The sequence below is a fragment of the Microcaecilia unicolor genome, unplaced genomic scaffold, assembly GCF_901765095.1.
Source record: "Microcaecilia unicolor unplaced genomic scaffold, aMicUni1.1, whole genome shotgun sequence".
Lineage (NCBI taxonomy): Eukaryota > Metazoa > Chordata > Amphibia > Gymnophiona > Siphonopidae > Microcaecilia > Microcaecilia unicolor.
The window spans coordinates 221,552-237,377 of record NW_021963017.1 but is presented as its reverse complement, the minus strand read 5'-3'; the positions used below and the strand labels follow the sequence as shown (position 1 = coordinate 237,377).

The 15,826-nt window shown below is 45.2% G+C and overlaps 1 protein-coding gene across 1 annotated transcript in view; it reads right to left on the bottom strand.

Annotated features, from left to right (window-relative positions):
* Positions 1 to 15,826, bottom strand: part of LOC115458756 (protein mono-ADP-ribosyltransferase PARP4-like) — a gene marked incomplete at its 3' end in the record, with an annotated part of 153,292 nt that overhangs the window by 118,936 nt on the left and 18,530 nt on the right. The window contains 3 exon segments of the mRNA XM_030188568.1: positions 822 to 971; positions 2,106 to 2,216; positions 5,454 to 5,529. Of these exon segments, the coding sequence (XP_030044428.1) occupies positions 822 to 971; positions 2,106 to 2,216; positions 5,454 to 5,529 (337 nt within the window).

Below are 15,826 nucleotides of genomic sequence, written 5' to 3'. Positions count from 1 at the left end.
GTTCCATATGTAGAAGCTGTCCCAATTTACACTTCCATTCACCCAGTGTCGGGGGGGGGGGGGGGGGGGTCTATCGTTTTCCAGCGTTGCGCTATGAGGCACTTAGCTGCCGCCAACCCCCATCACATCAGTTTGCTCTTCTCCCAAAAGTCGCTTTCATTGTGCAAACCCAATAGGCACACCAAGGGACTGCACACCAAGGATGTGTCCGTCATAGTTACTAATGCTTCTATAGTAGCCTGCCAAAAAGGGACCACCCTAGGACAGGTCCACCAAATGTGTAGGAAAGAACCTGTCTGGGACCCACACCTCCCGCATAAAGTTCCTGTATTTTTTAACATGGTAGTCATTTAATATTTTGAATGCATTTTCAAGCCTGTAACAAAAGTCCAAAACATAGTATCTCTTGATATATGGGAGATATGTTAAGCCAGAACACAGTACTGTATTAGTTTTGGTCAAGGGATTTATTCAAAGAAATTGTTTTTTGTTTTACTTTTTCTCATATTTACATTCTCAACAGTTACTGTGTTTTGGCATCAGGCCTAATAGGAGCTGAATAACTTTACGTTCAAAAAAAGATCATAAGTGCTACTCATGTCTCTCCTTTCAGAACACTGCTCATAAAATCTGGGCAATCCAACACTCTCTCTCCTGCTCCGCATTACTACCAAGTCACTTAAGCCCCCGTTGTCTTTTCCTGCTTCCACTGACTGCTAAAAATCTCTCATATACTGTAATAACTTGTAAAGCTAGAGAAAGCATAGTACTGCTCTAAAGAAGTAAAACTGAAAGCATATGAAATCAAAACCAGTAGAAACCTCCTGCAGCATCTCAGAAGCAAACCGGATTGCTTCTTGGGGGACATCTTCTTTTAATGTGAAATCTTTCTTCTTGAGATCTTCAAGATAGACATCATAACTTTCGCAAGCCTCTTTCGAAGTTTTCACCTGTAGAAACTGTGTTTCTTTCTGTTAATCACAAAACCACCATGTTTTAATGAACAGGCTGGACTAATGATGCCTCACACTCTCTTCTCTTTCACAGTTTGGTGATAAAAGAAACACTTATATCACTGAACTTGCTTTCTACAGATTCCATTACTATATAAGGAGGCATATTTTCAAAGCACTTTGGGAGGCTAAGTTCCATAGGTTTCTATGGAACTTTGGGAGGCTAAGTGCTTTGAAAATAAGCCTCAAGGTCAGCTCATGATTAGACAAATCAGCATAAACTCACAGAGAAAGAGAGAATATTATGTGTTTTCCATTTAAAATATTTTGAAGTCTGTTACTAAGAGTTATGTTTTCTCTACTGTGTCATTAAAACCAATCTACTATAGATGGTGACAGTGCTACAAATTTATATTCAGAAAATATTTTCATGCTTTTGTGCTGACTTGCTGCCTCAGTGAAATACACTGTCACAGTGTTACCAATTACTTTAACTATATTGGGAAACCTTCTAAAAATGCATCGAACACATCAGTGGCGTCGCCAGATAGCTGATTTTGGGTGAGCCTGAGCCAAACGTGGGCACACAATTATCTCCCCACCCCTCTGCCCTCCCCCCCCCCCCCCCCCCCCCCCCCGTCCAAATACAAAATATAAAATACCTGAGCTGGTGGGGATCCCCAAGCCTTGACAGCTGAAGACCTCCCCAGGAACACTGACACTGGCTGCAGAGCTTGAAGAGTTCTGGTCACTAAACAGGAAGAGGAGATCTTCAGTTGGCGGAGCTTGAGGATATCCACCAGCCACAGCAAGGGAGATGTCTAATTTTGGGTGGACCCGAGCCCAAATTGGGGGCATGTGCCTTAAATTCATGAAAAAATGGACCACCACAAAATATGAAGAGTATTTACTATGCACTGTTGTGCAGTTAATACAACTGAAGTATATTCTCCTGTTCTCTTTTGCCTTGGGAAATGGAAAGAGAAAAAGAATGTCAGATGCTCATTTAGAGCCCGATGTACTAACTAAAGTTTTTTACTCGTGTCGTGCTTAGTGTAGCCGGTCCATATCATACCAATTATTTATCACTTAGATCTGTACAGAATATTTTTAAGAGACTGGTGAAAAGATTTTTAAGGCAATAAAAATTACCTGAGATCCATTTGATAAACCAAAGTTTGCTGAAATGCGAAATGGAAATGCATAATTTTCCGATAGTTGCTGCAGCTCAACAACTGCCATTTCTTTTAAATCTGTTAGAATCTGAAAAAACGTTTTCCAGTTTAATACATTTCTACATAGACCTCACACCCTCAGTGATATGCTACCAAGTTTTAATGGATGCTCACCAGCTCTGCTCCACTCAGTGAGCCACTCTTTCTTTCAGAAATAAAGGATTCCCTACTAGGGTTATCGTATTTGCCCTAAGGAAAAAGAGGAAACATGCCCTGGCCCCTGTCACACCTCCACCCTCCCAAACAGGCAGATGATCAAAAGCCCTGCGCTGTTCCAACAGCGCTCTAAAATAGCGCTGGAACAGTGTGGAGCCCTATTAGACCTATGATCATAGATAATGCATGCAAATTTAAACAGCGCAATTATCTCTGATCATGGGGTAGAAGTGCGGGCAAATTGTGCCGAGCATGCGCTCAGCACAATCCTCCCGCACTTGTTTGACAGATCTGGGCTGTCAAAAGCCCAAACCTGTCAAACACAGGGGCTGGAGGTCCATGGGACCACCAGGCCATGACTACCCCTGTCCCGAGCAACGTCATCAACCATTTTGCGGCGGCAGCGTCATCCCATGGAAGAGGAAGGAGGCAGGCTACCTACCTCCCTCCTCCAACTAAGGTAGGGGGGGGCAGGAGGGGGTTCTTTTTTACACTGGACCACCAGGGATTCTTCAGACGTTGTGGGGGGGGGGGAGTTGGGGTGGGCTGGAGGTCCGCCGGATCTCCAGCCCCCCCCCCCGGTCGCTCGCTGGGAGGGGGTTCTTTTTTATGCTGGACCACCAGGGATTCTTGAAAACGCTGGGGGAGGGCGAGCTGGGGTGGGCTGGAGGTCCGCCGGACCTCCAGCCCACCCCTGTCGCTTGCTGGGGGGGGGGGGGTTAGCCAGCGGCCACCAGGGACCATTTTCTGGGGGTTTGGGGGGGCTGGAGATCCACCGGACTGCCAGCCCTCCCTGAACCTGGGGGGGTGGGATCGTCGGGGGGGGGAGGGGGAACAGAGGTCCGCCAGACCTCCTGCCCCCTGTTGGCAGGTTTGCTTTGGGGGCAACGGGGGCCTGCTAGCATGCAACTGCATGCTGGACACAGGGCTCACCATTCCTCCCCAATGATCTGTAAACCCTAACGCCAGCTCGGAACTGCCGTAGGGTTTGCCACGGCCAGCAACCCAAATTTTGGCACGCTGACCGCTGATCATCGGCGATGAATGCGCTAAGCCCTGTTTAACATGCATTTGCATGCTACTTGCGCAAAGAGCCCTCGAGCGCGTTGTTTCACTCGCTCGAGGGCTCTGATTATGGGGCGGTAGCAAACGCCGGCATGCCGGCGTTTGCTTTTGATCATCTGCCTGAAAGAAAGCCAGATTCCCTCTCTCTCCCCCCCCATGTACATCCTCTCCCCAATTTTCCTGTCTCCCCCCACCCACGACTCCATTCGTTCACTACCCCTCCTGTACCTTATTGTAGTGCCCTGGTGGCCTCTTTGGGCCAGGAAAGATGGGGCCTGGCATGGCTACACTGTCTTGCGCCTGGCGCCAATTCAAAATGGCTGCCGACAGTTCAAGCAGTGACCTTGCAAGACTTCTGTGAAAGTCTCATGAGGCCATCACTTGAACTCTCAGCAGGCATTTTGAAGCAGCGCCAGAAGTAAGGCCGTCTACAGCCACGCCAGGCAGGAAAGATGGGCTTTTTACTGCCCCGTAGAGGTCACTAGACCACCAGAACACTACAATAAAGTAAAGGAGGGGAGGGGAGGACACCCTGAAGCCCACCACCCTACCCGTTCGTCAGCAAGTCCAGACAAATGGGCAGGCTGGCAAAACCTGCCCAGATGCCTGGCCATGTCCTCACAAAGAGGACATGACCGGGTAAAACTGGCCATATGGTAACCCTATTCCCTCCCATCATATTTTTAAGGTCCTATAAGCCTACATGTAATGGTACTAAATAAGACAGCACCAGTCAGCAGTGGCCATTTCATTAATCAAATTGCCTGACTGGCAGGCATGCTAACATCTCTATCTCTTGGTGCACCCAGCAGAAGCATTCCACTATAGCAAGCAAGATAAAAAATGGTAGAAGAAAAGCATTTGAACAAAAAACTCACTTATGATATTAACATTTTTCTTTTTATTCCTTAATACTTCCAGCTCAACTGAAATGAGGGCTAGAATCTGGTGCCATAAGCCTTTATTACCTACTCCCTAGCAATTAACCTTCCTTTTCACCTTCTTAACCCCCCTTCCCCCCCACTCAGCCCCAATCCCACCCCACCCTGTATAGCTGATCAGGTCACTACAATGCAAATGCTCAGCCAAGGGCCATGCACCAGGGCTCGTTCTTGAACTCTTACATTACAGTACTTGTAAATGACATATCTAACAATTCAATGCAGGTTTCCAGAGATGATAACTAGATAAACCTATGTATTACAACATTATTAAATAACCAATAACCCATTTTAAGATTTCAAAGACACATATTTGCAGAATAAAAACGTTTTTCAAGATTTCTAAAAGAACTTATAATTAGTCATAGCTCTAATATCTTCCGTTGAAGTATTCCATGTATTAGTGGTTTGATAAGCAAAAGTTGACTTCAATACCATTTTATACCTTACCATTTTTGGACTGGGAAAGTAAAGTGTCTGCTGATGTCAAAATGAACAACTTCTACTTGTTTCTGGCACAACTACAATACTGAGGAACTTGCCCACCTAAGATGGTAAAAAATCTCTGTACACAACTTAAAATGGCTAGTGCCTCTATTGAAACCTAATGACATTTCATAAACAGGGGCATTATTCTATGAGCTAAACAAACAAAAAAAAAGACTAAGACTCTGAAACCATAGGCCCTAAATCTGGTAACTTGGTGCTGCTCATAAGCAATGGCCATGGAAACTGAACACTGCCGCCTCAACACCCTCTCAGCCAATCTGGGTAATGGAAGGCTCAGTTAAGCAACTGAACTGGGGACCTTCAACAGTGAACAGCTCTTGCCACCTCAGCCGCTTTACTGGTCCTGCTGCCTAATAAGTTAATAGAGGGCCTTACTGTTCAAGGTCATCACTGCACAAAGCTCTAGTATATCACTACTCCTCCTCTCACTCTGCTTGTCCTTTACCTCTCACGGGATTTGCATGTGCTGATGGCTTTGACCCTAGCAGTAGCACTAACAAACTTAAATCAGGCAAAGGTCAGTAAAATACTTTAATTGATTTACAAGATAGAGAACTGCAACTGCAAAATAATTCAGCTGATCCAACTCTTACTTTTTCAAGAACAGCATACTTTGCAATTTCGACATCTTGAAGATTGGTAGGATCCAGATTATCTTTGGTATAAATTCTGAAATAAACAAGATAAATTGGTAGACTGTTAACCCCAGAATATCTACAGGGTGTAATCCCCTGAAGTTTTCTGGTATTTTCTCAGCAACCGCTTGGAATTTCAACTTGAAATTTTACAACTTTATTTGTTGTAACTCTCTACGTTTATGTATCGAGTGGAATGAGATTATCTTTAAACACAAAGTTACAGACTTTGAAAAACAAACCGGGGTACCAGCTTACTGTTAATGACATCAGAGTGATGTAGACTTTTGTCTGGGGAGCAATGTTGGAGGCCTATCACAAGCTCCACCCTCTGCAAACAATTGGTGAACTCAAGGAAACTGTTGCAGATGATCTCGGATAGCCTGCCACAAGGACCAATCAACAAGGCTGTTAGAACTTCCCCAAGGAACTATGTTAAAGCTGGGGGGTGAACACTTTGAGCATTCATGGTGACTGTGAAATTCTGACACACTGTTAACTGTATCGTTTGGATGATGTTATTTTACCGTGTTTTAGTTTGAACATTTTTAATGCACAAAAATCACTAGGTAGTAATGCTAAAATGTCAGCAACATCAACACAGCTTAAGATAATTAAATGTTGTTTAATAGTAATATGCAAGTATGATGACTACAAAAGTATGTAAAATTTCTCACTGAAATTCAAAGCAGTTGCTGAGAAAATGGCAAAAAAGCTCTAGAGGGTTACTTTTCTTTTGCCTCATGCTGTAGATGGTCCCAGAGCTAGGGCAAGTTAATAACCAGACATGCAGTTTTGTTGTTGAACATCCCTGACAGGCTTTCAATTCATTCTCATTTAAAAAGCTATTCTGCATCCAAGAAATTATGCCAAAACCTTCAAACATCAGAAGACAGACATTTAGCTTTCAAGCATACTCAATTGTTTTTCTTTAAAATATAGGGATCTTACTTTAACTTGCAAAAACATAAATACAGTCAAATCTCGATTATCCGACCTAAACGGGACCAAACCAGTTGTTGGATAAATGAATAGATGGATAATACAGAAAACAACGGTAACCACTCAAACAATGCAGAAACAAAGGCAGTAAAAGAAGGGTCTCGGCTCACAACGGTGCTGTTTTGCTATAAAAATAGGGTCCTGCACTATTGGAAAACAGAAAGAAAAGATGCATGATGTCACCGGGGGTCTGTCGGATATGCTGAATGGTCGGATCAGTGAAGGTCGGATAATCAAAACTGTAACTTTCAAATACGGATATCTGGAATTGCTTGGCTTCCAAAACTTAACTGTACCCTTGGTCACAATACAAATTAATTCAACATAGTTTCACTTGGCTTTGACCCTATCCAAAATGTAACTTTAAAAAAAAATGTATGACTGGATTTCAAGTTTCTGGTTCACACATTTCCCTCTGGTTATACTACGTACAGAGTACAACTAAAGAAGCAGTGTGTTATTTTGAGTGGAAAAGAAGTCTAGTGATATGAGAACCAGACAATGCACGGTTCAAATCCTCCTCTCATTGACATTCCTTGCAACACTGGGCAGGTCAAGTGGAGGGGCATTTTCGAAAGAAATGTCTAGATCAGAATGTAGTCGTTTTACAAAGACGTCCAAATTCCGAACAGGAAAGAAGGTTATTTTAGAAAAAGATGGACTTCTTTCTTTTGTGTTCAAAAATACTATGGACGTCCTGTGATTTGGATGTTTTGGACGTCCTTTTTTTTGGTCCATTTTCGAACAAAAGACATCCAAATGCAAGACATCTAAAACAGAGGAGGAGTGGCTTAACAGTTAGTGCAGCGGGCTTTGATCCTGGTAGCATGGGTTCAATTCCCACTGCTGCTCCTTGTGACTCTGGGCAAGTCAAATGCGCCAGCAGCATTTTTGGATACGACATCTAAGTCTGAATTTGGACGTCTTTTCTAAAACGTCCAAAATCAGAACAGGAAAGGTCATTTTCTACAAAAAAAAGTTTCTTTTCCTTTTGAAAATGCTGTTTGGAAAAATGTTTTGTGATTTGGATGTTTTATTTCTTGATCCATTTTCAAACAAATACAGCCAAATGCAAAATGTACAAAATACACAAGAAAATCCAAAATAAAGTGAAACCATTCACATGTTCTAAGTGTGGTAAAAGCACTGTGTTCTGGTAAAGTCAGTGCAATACAAACAAAGCTATGGCAGACAGCAGGAAACCAAAGAGCAGAGGTGGCCAAAAAAAATGGAGGCGTTAAATCACAGGTGCAAATAGGAAGTCTTTATTAATGGCTGACTTCCTATTTGCAACTGTGATTCACGTCTCTGTTTCATTTGACCACCTCCGTTCTTTGGTTTCCTGTGTTTACTCTGCACAGTCTTTTCCTCTCTTTCGTTTTTCAGACAGCAAGGAATACAATTCACATAACAGATATGATACAATGCCAGCACAAGATCAATGAAACACCTGTCAGCTTTGTGAGTTCCTGTGCTGAGCAGTGGGCTGCCGGATGCGAGGAATTCGGACCCGGATTCCCAGACAACCCCGAATTTCACCTGTGGTGACCGCCGTTCCCTGAGGGTTGAGCACCCAGGTGTGGGCGGCAGACAGGACTTATACTGAGAGGCAAGAAGCGGGGTGCCATGAGGAGCCAGCTGATGGAGAGCAGAAGGAACAGGTCCAGGTACAGTCCATTAATTACAGGCAGGCAGCAAACAAGAGTGCGTAGACCAGGTTCTAGCGAACGTATCACAGGCAGGCAGCAGACAAGAGAGCGTAGACCAGGTTCTAGCGAACGTATCACAGGCAGGCAGCAGACAAGAGAGTAGGCAACGTATCACAGGCAGGCAGCAGACAAGAGAGTAGACCAGGTCCAGGCGACGTATCACAGGCAGGCAGCAGACAAGAGAGTATACCAGGAACTAGCAGGGTCCAGAACCAGAAATGCACACAAAATACAGTGAAGAAGAAAGCTCACCAATTAGAAGCCGAAGCAAAGCAGCAGAGGAAGAGCTTCCCTGAAATAGTGTTGGCGTCTGATGTCAGCCGGGACCAGCTGGGGGGGGGGGAGACCAGTCGAGGACCAATGGCAAATGAGGGAGAGAGTCAGAAGCCTGCCCGCGGAGGAAGCCAATCCTTGTGAAGCAAGAAGGCATGGTTACGGCCCAGGGCAGGCCGCAGAACGGGGCACAGGAAGGACAGCGGTGCTCCCAGTACCTGTGGGAACGGCGGCAACATCAGCGTGAAGGCAGCGTGGCCGACAGGAGCGTCGGTCCAGCTCAGTGCTGCTGAAGAGAGCACCGGGCCCGCTACAACGGTGGGTGTTCCTGGTTCCCTGGAGCATCCCGCCGAACCGGAGGTGAGGGGCATAACAACAACTAATAGGCAGACATTAGAACATTCAAATAACAAAGATATGGTAACACTGTTTTTACAATACAATAAGGAATCTTAATACATAGCCGAGGGTGCAAGTGAAACTGAGATATGTAGATGGATGAAGTTTTACAATGCCCTTGGGCAGCATGTTAAGACCTGTTTTAACGTGTGCAATAAATTTTACCAAGTTGCACATTAAAATTCTTTTAGCATGAGTCTTAAGTACACATATCAACTGCCAGGTACAGAATAGAGTGGTTATTTACATTCCTTACGGCCTCTCCCACTTCATAGGCAAGCCGTAAGTGATTTCTCACACCCAAGGATGTGAACTCTCCCTTCAGTTATTTTTATTCTAAGTTTCCCCAAGTCATACACAAGTGTAATGCCCAGCTTGGATTCTTCTTCTACAAACTGGCTGGAATTAGGAGTGTTATTGTGACTTGCTAGTCACTGTGACATGGTTAGAGTCAAATAAGGGTATCCTGCAGATGAACAAGCAAATTGATGGCTAAAAATTCATGTTTTTAGTATTTGTTCTTAGCAAATAGAGGGAAGTAAACATACATTGATGATTCTTTTAGCTTGCTAAGGTATTGTAAGAACTTGAACAAAAATTAATCCTAACATAATTTTACTCTAAAGAAACTGTAAAAAAAAATTTGATTTTCCACTCCTTGATTGCTTTTTTTGATAGTGTGCTGAATACCTCAACCTTATCTCATTCATATCTGTTAATTTAATTCCTGGTTGGCAATAATACATCCCAAAAGGTATGTAAGGGAGTGGGTGATTCAAGATAGGGTTTCCTTAGAAACACTCCCTCACTGTCAGGCTTCACATGAAACACTGGATAGTGAGCCCTTGGGCTACTGCCGAGGGCGGCAGCGGCAGGAGGAACACCCACCGGAACAGAAGCCACAGCAGAGAGCAGGAAGATAGTCCACAAACCCAGCAGGACCGTGGGCAGGCAAAATAAAGTCCAAGTCCAGGCACAAGGTTCAAAGGCAAAAACTGAAAGTAGCAAGGGAAGCACAGCAACAAACAATCGCAGAAGACACACCTCCGAGGACCTCTGTTGTAAGGCAAACTAGTGAAACTTCCAGGTGGTTAATAAAGGCCAACAGCCAGGGAGTTCACCAGGTACGGAAACAGCTTAGTTCCAAAAAGTCTCAAGACCAACTGGCAGCCTAGAAAATCCGGACCGGACCGGAATGACTTCTGGAACCGGGAAAACCACAGACAGACAGTCCATTGCGACCACCAAGGGGCGAGATGAATGAGAGCATGATACCGGGGCAGAGTCATAACAGTTCCTCCCTCTCAAGGCCCCCCCGGACCTCTCGGGTGATCTAGGTCTCCATGGATATCTCTGATGGAATCTGTTGGTGAGTTTAAGCGAGTGATCCATAATCCCCGTACTAGGCATGGGTCGTGAGACGGTCGGTTGTCGACCGGGCTGGAGCTTGTACACCGAGTTGGCCCGAGTGCCCAGCACCGAAGCAGGGCTACCCGCCATGATTCGCTGGGGACTCCTCTGCGAGCCTTGATACTTCCGAACATCATGGCGATCCCGAGCCTTAAGACCTGAATCCTGTCTTCAAGGGGAGGTGTAGGGTAACCCGCCTCAAGGGATCTTCTTAGAGCTCCTGATGGCGGAACTCTGGGGTTTGGACGCCTTGCCGACTCCAGCTTGGGACTGACTGATCGGGGGTGCCATGCAGACACAGTTCAGACCCATTGCAGCAACATCCAAGTCCTGGGACTGTGAGTCACTAATGTTTATTTATTTTATTTTTATTACATTTGTACCCCGCGCTTTCCCACTCATGGCAGGCTCTATGCGGCAGGCAATGGAGGGTTAAGTGACTTGCCCAGAGTCACAAGGAGCTGCCTATGCCGGGAATCGAACTCAGTTCCTCAGTTCCCCAGGACCAAAGTCCACCACCCTAACCACTAGGCCACTCTTCCACTTCATGTCAGTCCAGGCATCTGATTCTTGGTCTTGCCGTTCGCTGTCAATCTCACCATGATCCGACACGAGGCAATCCTTCCTGCAGGACTCACCCCAGTCCAAAATCTCACCCTTTTCCCAGTCTAAGATCGGATTGTGGCTCTGTATCCACGGTAGACCCAACACAATGGGTTGCACGGCTGACTGGAGGACGTAAAAGGAAATGTCTTCTCTGTGATCCCCAATACATAAGCTCACCGGACCCGTCTGGGTGTTTACATAACCTTGAATGCGTCCATAAACTGAAAAAAGCCGCATGGTCTTAGGTAGTTCTTGTATAGGAATGTTTAACTGATGAACCAGGGCCTCGGTTATAAAGTTTCCACCAGCCCCAGAGTCCAGGAAAACTTCAGTCTGTTCCTTTCTGTGACCAAGATCGAGCACAGCTGGCACCTAGAATTGAGTACGAAGAATGTCAGAAGATAGACTTACTATAGTGCCTGCTGTCAAACCCTGATCCAGGGGTGCCGGTTTAAGAGGGCACCTGGCCGCATAATGTCCAGTATCACCACAATACAGACAAAGGTTGAGATTCTGACGTCTCTTTCTCCTGCATGGAGAAACCAAAGATTGCTCAATATGTACCCACAATTTATGATCCTCCCTCTGAAACCACTCAAGAGCCGATCTAGACTGCGCAGCACAATAATACCAGAACAAGTTAGGTACCCCTAATCCCCCAGCATGCTTACTCTTATATAAAAAAGCACGCGGTCTATTATGATACCAAATAAAACGAATCAAACTGTCTTGAATGACCTAGACAAACGAAAGGGAAGTACCTGAAATAAATACAATAAGCGAGGTAAAATATTCATTTTAATCGCAGCAATCCACCCAAACCAGGTGAGACCCATGGACATCCATCTATCCAAATCTCTTTGCATCGCCTTCTGAACAGCCGGATAATTAACAGCAAACAACTCTGACAGGTTCCCAGGAATCTGAACCCCCAAACAGCGAAGATCTCTGACAGACCATTTAAAAGCAAAGGAAGTCTTCAACGCCTCCATCAGCCTAGGTGATACCCCCACAGCCATCCCAGTGGACTTACTCGCATTCAACTTGTATCCAAATATCTGTGAGTACGCCGCCATCTCCTTCATTAAGTTAGGAAGAGAAACTAACGGTTTAGTCAAGGACAGGAGAACATCGCCCACAAATAATGTGATTTTATGTTCCTGTTCTCCCACCCTTACCCCGGTGATGTCTACATTTTCTTGAATAGCTGCCGCTAAAGGCTCCATCGCCAGAGCAAATAGAAGAGGAGACAACGGACACCCCTGTCTGGTACCACGCCCCAAAAAGAAAGCCCCCAAATTCTCCCCATTTACTCTCACACAAGCCTGCGGCGAAGAATAGAACGCCTGAATCCAGGACCTATAAAACGGTCCCAACCCAAATCGATGTAAAACCTTATCCAAATATCCCCAATGTACCCTGTCAAAGGCCTTTTCAGCATCCTGTCCTAATAACCCCACAGGCCAGGCTTTCAACTGAGATGCATAAAGTAAGTCCAAAGTTTTACGAATATTATCCATTGCCTGCTACTTTGCTCCAAAACCGACCTGATCTAGATGGATTAAATTAGGAAGCACATTGCCCAAACGATTCGCAAGCACCTTAGCCAATATTTTAACAACAGTATTGAGTATAGAAATAGGGCGATATGATGCACATTCAGTTTTATCTTTGTCTGGTTTTGGAATTACCTCCAACCAGGCCTCCATCATAGACTTGGGAAAAGACACACCATCCCTAACAGAGTTAATGACCAACATCAAATAGGGTGCCAACTCCCCCACAAAGGTCTTTAAAAAAATTCATTCGTAAATCCATCCAAACCCGGCACCTTACCCGTCAGCAATGTCTTAATAACCTGCATCACCTTGTCCACCGTCACCGGAGCTTCCAGTTCCCTTCTCTGTAATTCAGATAAAACCGACAAACCCCGAGCAGCCAAATAATTGTCAATTTCCTCAGTCTGTACAGCAGCATACAGAGTCTCATAAAATTGGGCAAAACGTTCCCGAATCCGAGCCGAAGTATGTACCATAGCTCCATTTTCATCCCGCACTCTCAAAATATGCCTACCTGCTCTCATCTTTCTTAATTTTGTAGCCAACAACCACCCAGGTTTATTAGTACATTCGTAATGAACTTGTTTTAAACGTGCATGCACAAATTGCAAACTCTCATCATGCAACGCAGCCAGCTTCAATCGTACCGCTTGAAGCTTCCGAAAGTCAGACACAGAGCCTGAGGCCCTGTACCTGTCCTCCAAAGCACTTTATGAACCCTGAACCGCGGACTACCACACTTAATAAAATAACCTCTCGATACTGTCTTAAAGGCATCCCACACTGTACCCAATGTCGGTCCCGACTCCATATTAATAGCAAAATAGTCTTTTAAGACAGGAAGAAAATTAGCAACAATATCCGGGTCCTGTAACAAACAGTTATTGAATGTCCATCTTCAAAGAAGGAATAACTGCCCTGACCGAAGCATGGTCTGAGATAGTAATATGACCTATGTAAGAGTCACCCCCCCTCCTCTGACAAGGTTTTATGAAAAAAAAAAAAACCAAACAGTCTAATCTGGAATAAGAGAGATGCACAGGAAAATAAAAGGTATAGTCCCACCCTCTAGGGTGTCCCAGTCTCCACACATCATAAAGACCCATAGCATCTACAAAATTCCTCAAAGCCTTAGAAATTCTATAGTCAGTCGAAGCAGGAGGAGCAGATCTGTCCGTCCCGGGCTGCATAGTAGCATTAAAATCTCCTGCCACCAGCACTTTATCCCAAGCAAAATTCTGCAACTCCTTCTGGAGGCGCACAAAAAAACTCTCTTGCCGCTCATTTGGGGCGTAAACACTAGCCAAAGTGTACTCCTCCTGCCCCAACATAACGTGCAGAAAAAGATAGCGACCCTCAGTGTCTCTCTTTAAATGCACAAGTTGTACCTGCACATCCTTATGAAACATAATAGCCACCCCTCTTTTCTTAGCTCCCTTTGCATCAGAAGCATAATACACAGTCGGGTACTGCGAAGAAGATAATAAACCCTCATGTTTCTTTAAAAAATCAGTTTCCTGCAGGAAAACCACATGTGGAGGCATCAAACATAACTCACGCAGTAAAGAATGCCTTTTGTATGGAGAATTCAGACCCTTTAGATTATAAATGAAAACCTTAAAGTCTGCCATCCGACATTCTCTGTCCAGAACACGATTGGTGAAAGGAGCCTACAGTCCCCTAATCCCCAAGAACCCAAACTTCCCCCCCCCCCAACCTCCTCCTATCCCCCAACCCAAAGCACCCCAATCCTCCCCCCCAACCCTTCCCTCTCCCCCTCACACACTCCCACATTCCTTCCCCCTCTCATCCACCCACCAAACAGTGCCACACAGCACCACATGGGAAGCAGAAGGAAAAAGACCTCACGGGCCAAACAAGAAAAAAAAACCCCAAAACAAATAAAATACCCCTCAACCCCTCACTCTTACCCCACCTGCAAATATCACAAACAATAATTCACCCTTCACCTTCCACCAATCTAAACACACGTCAGCTCACACAAGAACAATCTCCCTACAGAAATCACATTATGTCAACAGAAATCAATCCCAACAGCAACCAAACCAGTCCAGGCTACAGTTTCTCATGTCTGAATCCCATGCTTCTTTGCTGTCTTTGCCACTCTTTTCCACTTCTGAAGCCGGGCTTTCGTAGAGGAGGCCACCCCACCGGCAGGGCCTCAGTTAGGGTCAAACCAGCCTCATGCAGACACTTCCATGCAGCCCCCACATTTCGGCAGCGAAACTGCTCCCCTTTAAGTTCAAAACACACAGCAAAAGGGAAAGCCCATCGATAGGCTATTTTTTCTTTGGCCAGGATCTCAAGAACTGGTTTCATAGCTCGCCTCTGATTCAAGGTAAACAGGGAAAGATCTTGATATATCGAAACACGTGCCCCATTATACTGCAGAGCAGGATTCTGACGAGCCTTTTGCCATAACTGATCTTTACAAGCATAAGTAGTGAATCTCACAACAGTATCTCCTGGTCTGTTGTCTCTGGCTCCAGCCGCGAAACTCTCACCCATTCTCTGGGACACCTCAAAACCGAAGATTTTGTCTGCGACCCCAGTTCTCGAGGTCATCCAACTTATACTGAAGCTGCTCTGCCTGCTCATCCAACTTGGCCAAACGCAGATCCACTGCCTCGTTCTTCTCCGTCTGCTCGTCCGCCCGCTCTTCTAATGCTTCCACCCTGCCCCCCAACTCCCGCAGGTCGACGCTTAACGCATCCACATGTTCCAGGATTTCTTCTTTTGAGGCCAGAATTTCAGCCCTGATCGCCTCAAGACACTTAGTCAGGTCCTGCGGAAGAGTTTTCTTAGGAACAGGGTCGCTCTGCTCCTCACGGGAAGAAGCCGAGTCCGACTCAGACGATCTCCGCGGCTTAGGGGAAGCATGGCGAGACAAGCCCCGCACCATCTGCCTCGTGGAAAGGCGTTCGCTTTCCCGAAGTGGCGCAAAACATTTTTTACTCATCTTGTAGAGAAACACCCACCAAGTCTCTGCAGCCCTTTGCAAAATGAAGGAGAGGGACATTACCACGAATGGTGCTGTATAAAAGGTAGGGAAGCGCAGGAGCTAAAGGATTAAGTGGCCATTCAGCCTCATGACGTCACTTCCTCCCAGTATACCTAGCCTTTTAAAGTATTTTTAAACATAGTCACATACACAAATCACACACCAACCCTCACCAAAAATAAACAAGTTAAAAATAGAAGTATGCACATAAAAACTGAACTAAATCAACCTTTGTATAAATTAGAGTGCAATACTGGAAAAAGATATAGAAATACATTCTTCTTATACTAAACAAGATATTTAATTATTCACAACACATTTATACCCTGCAGAACTGATCAAGACCATGCT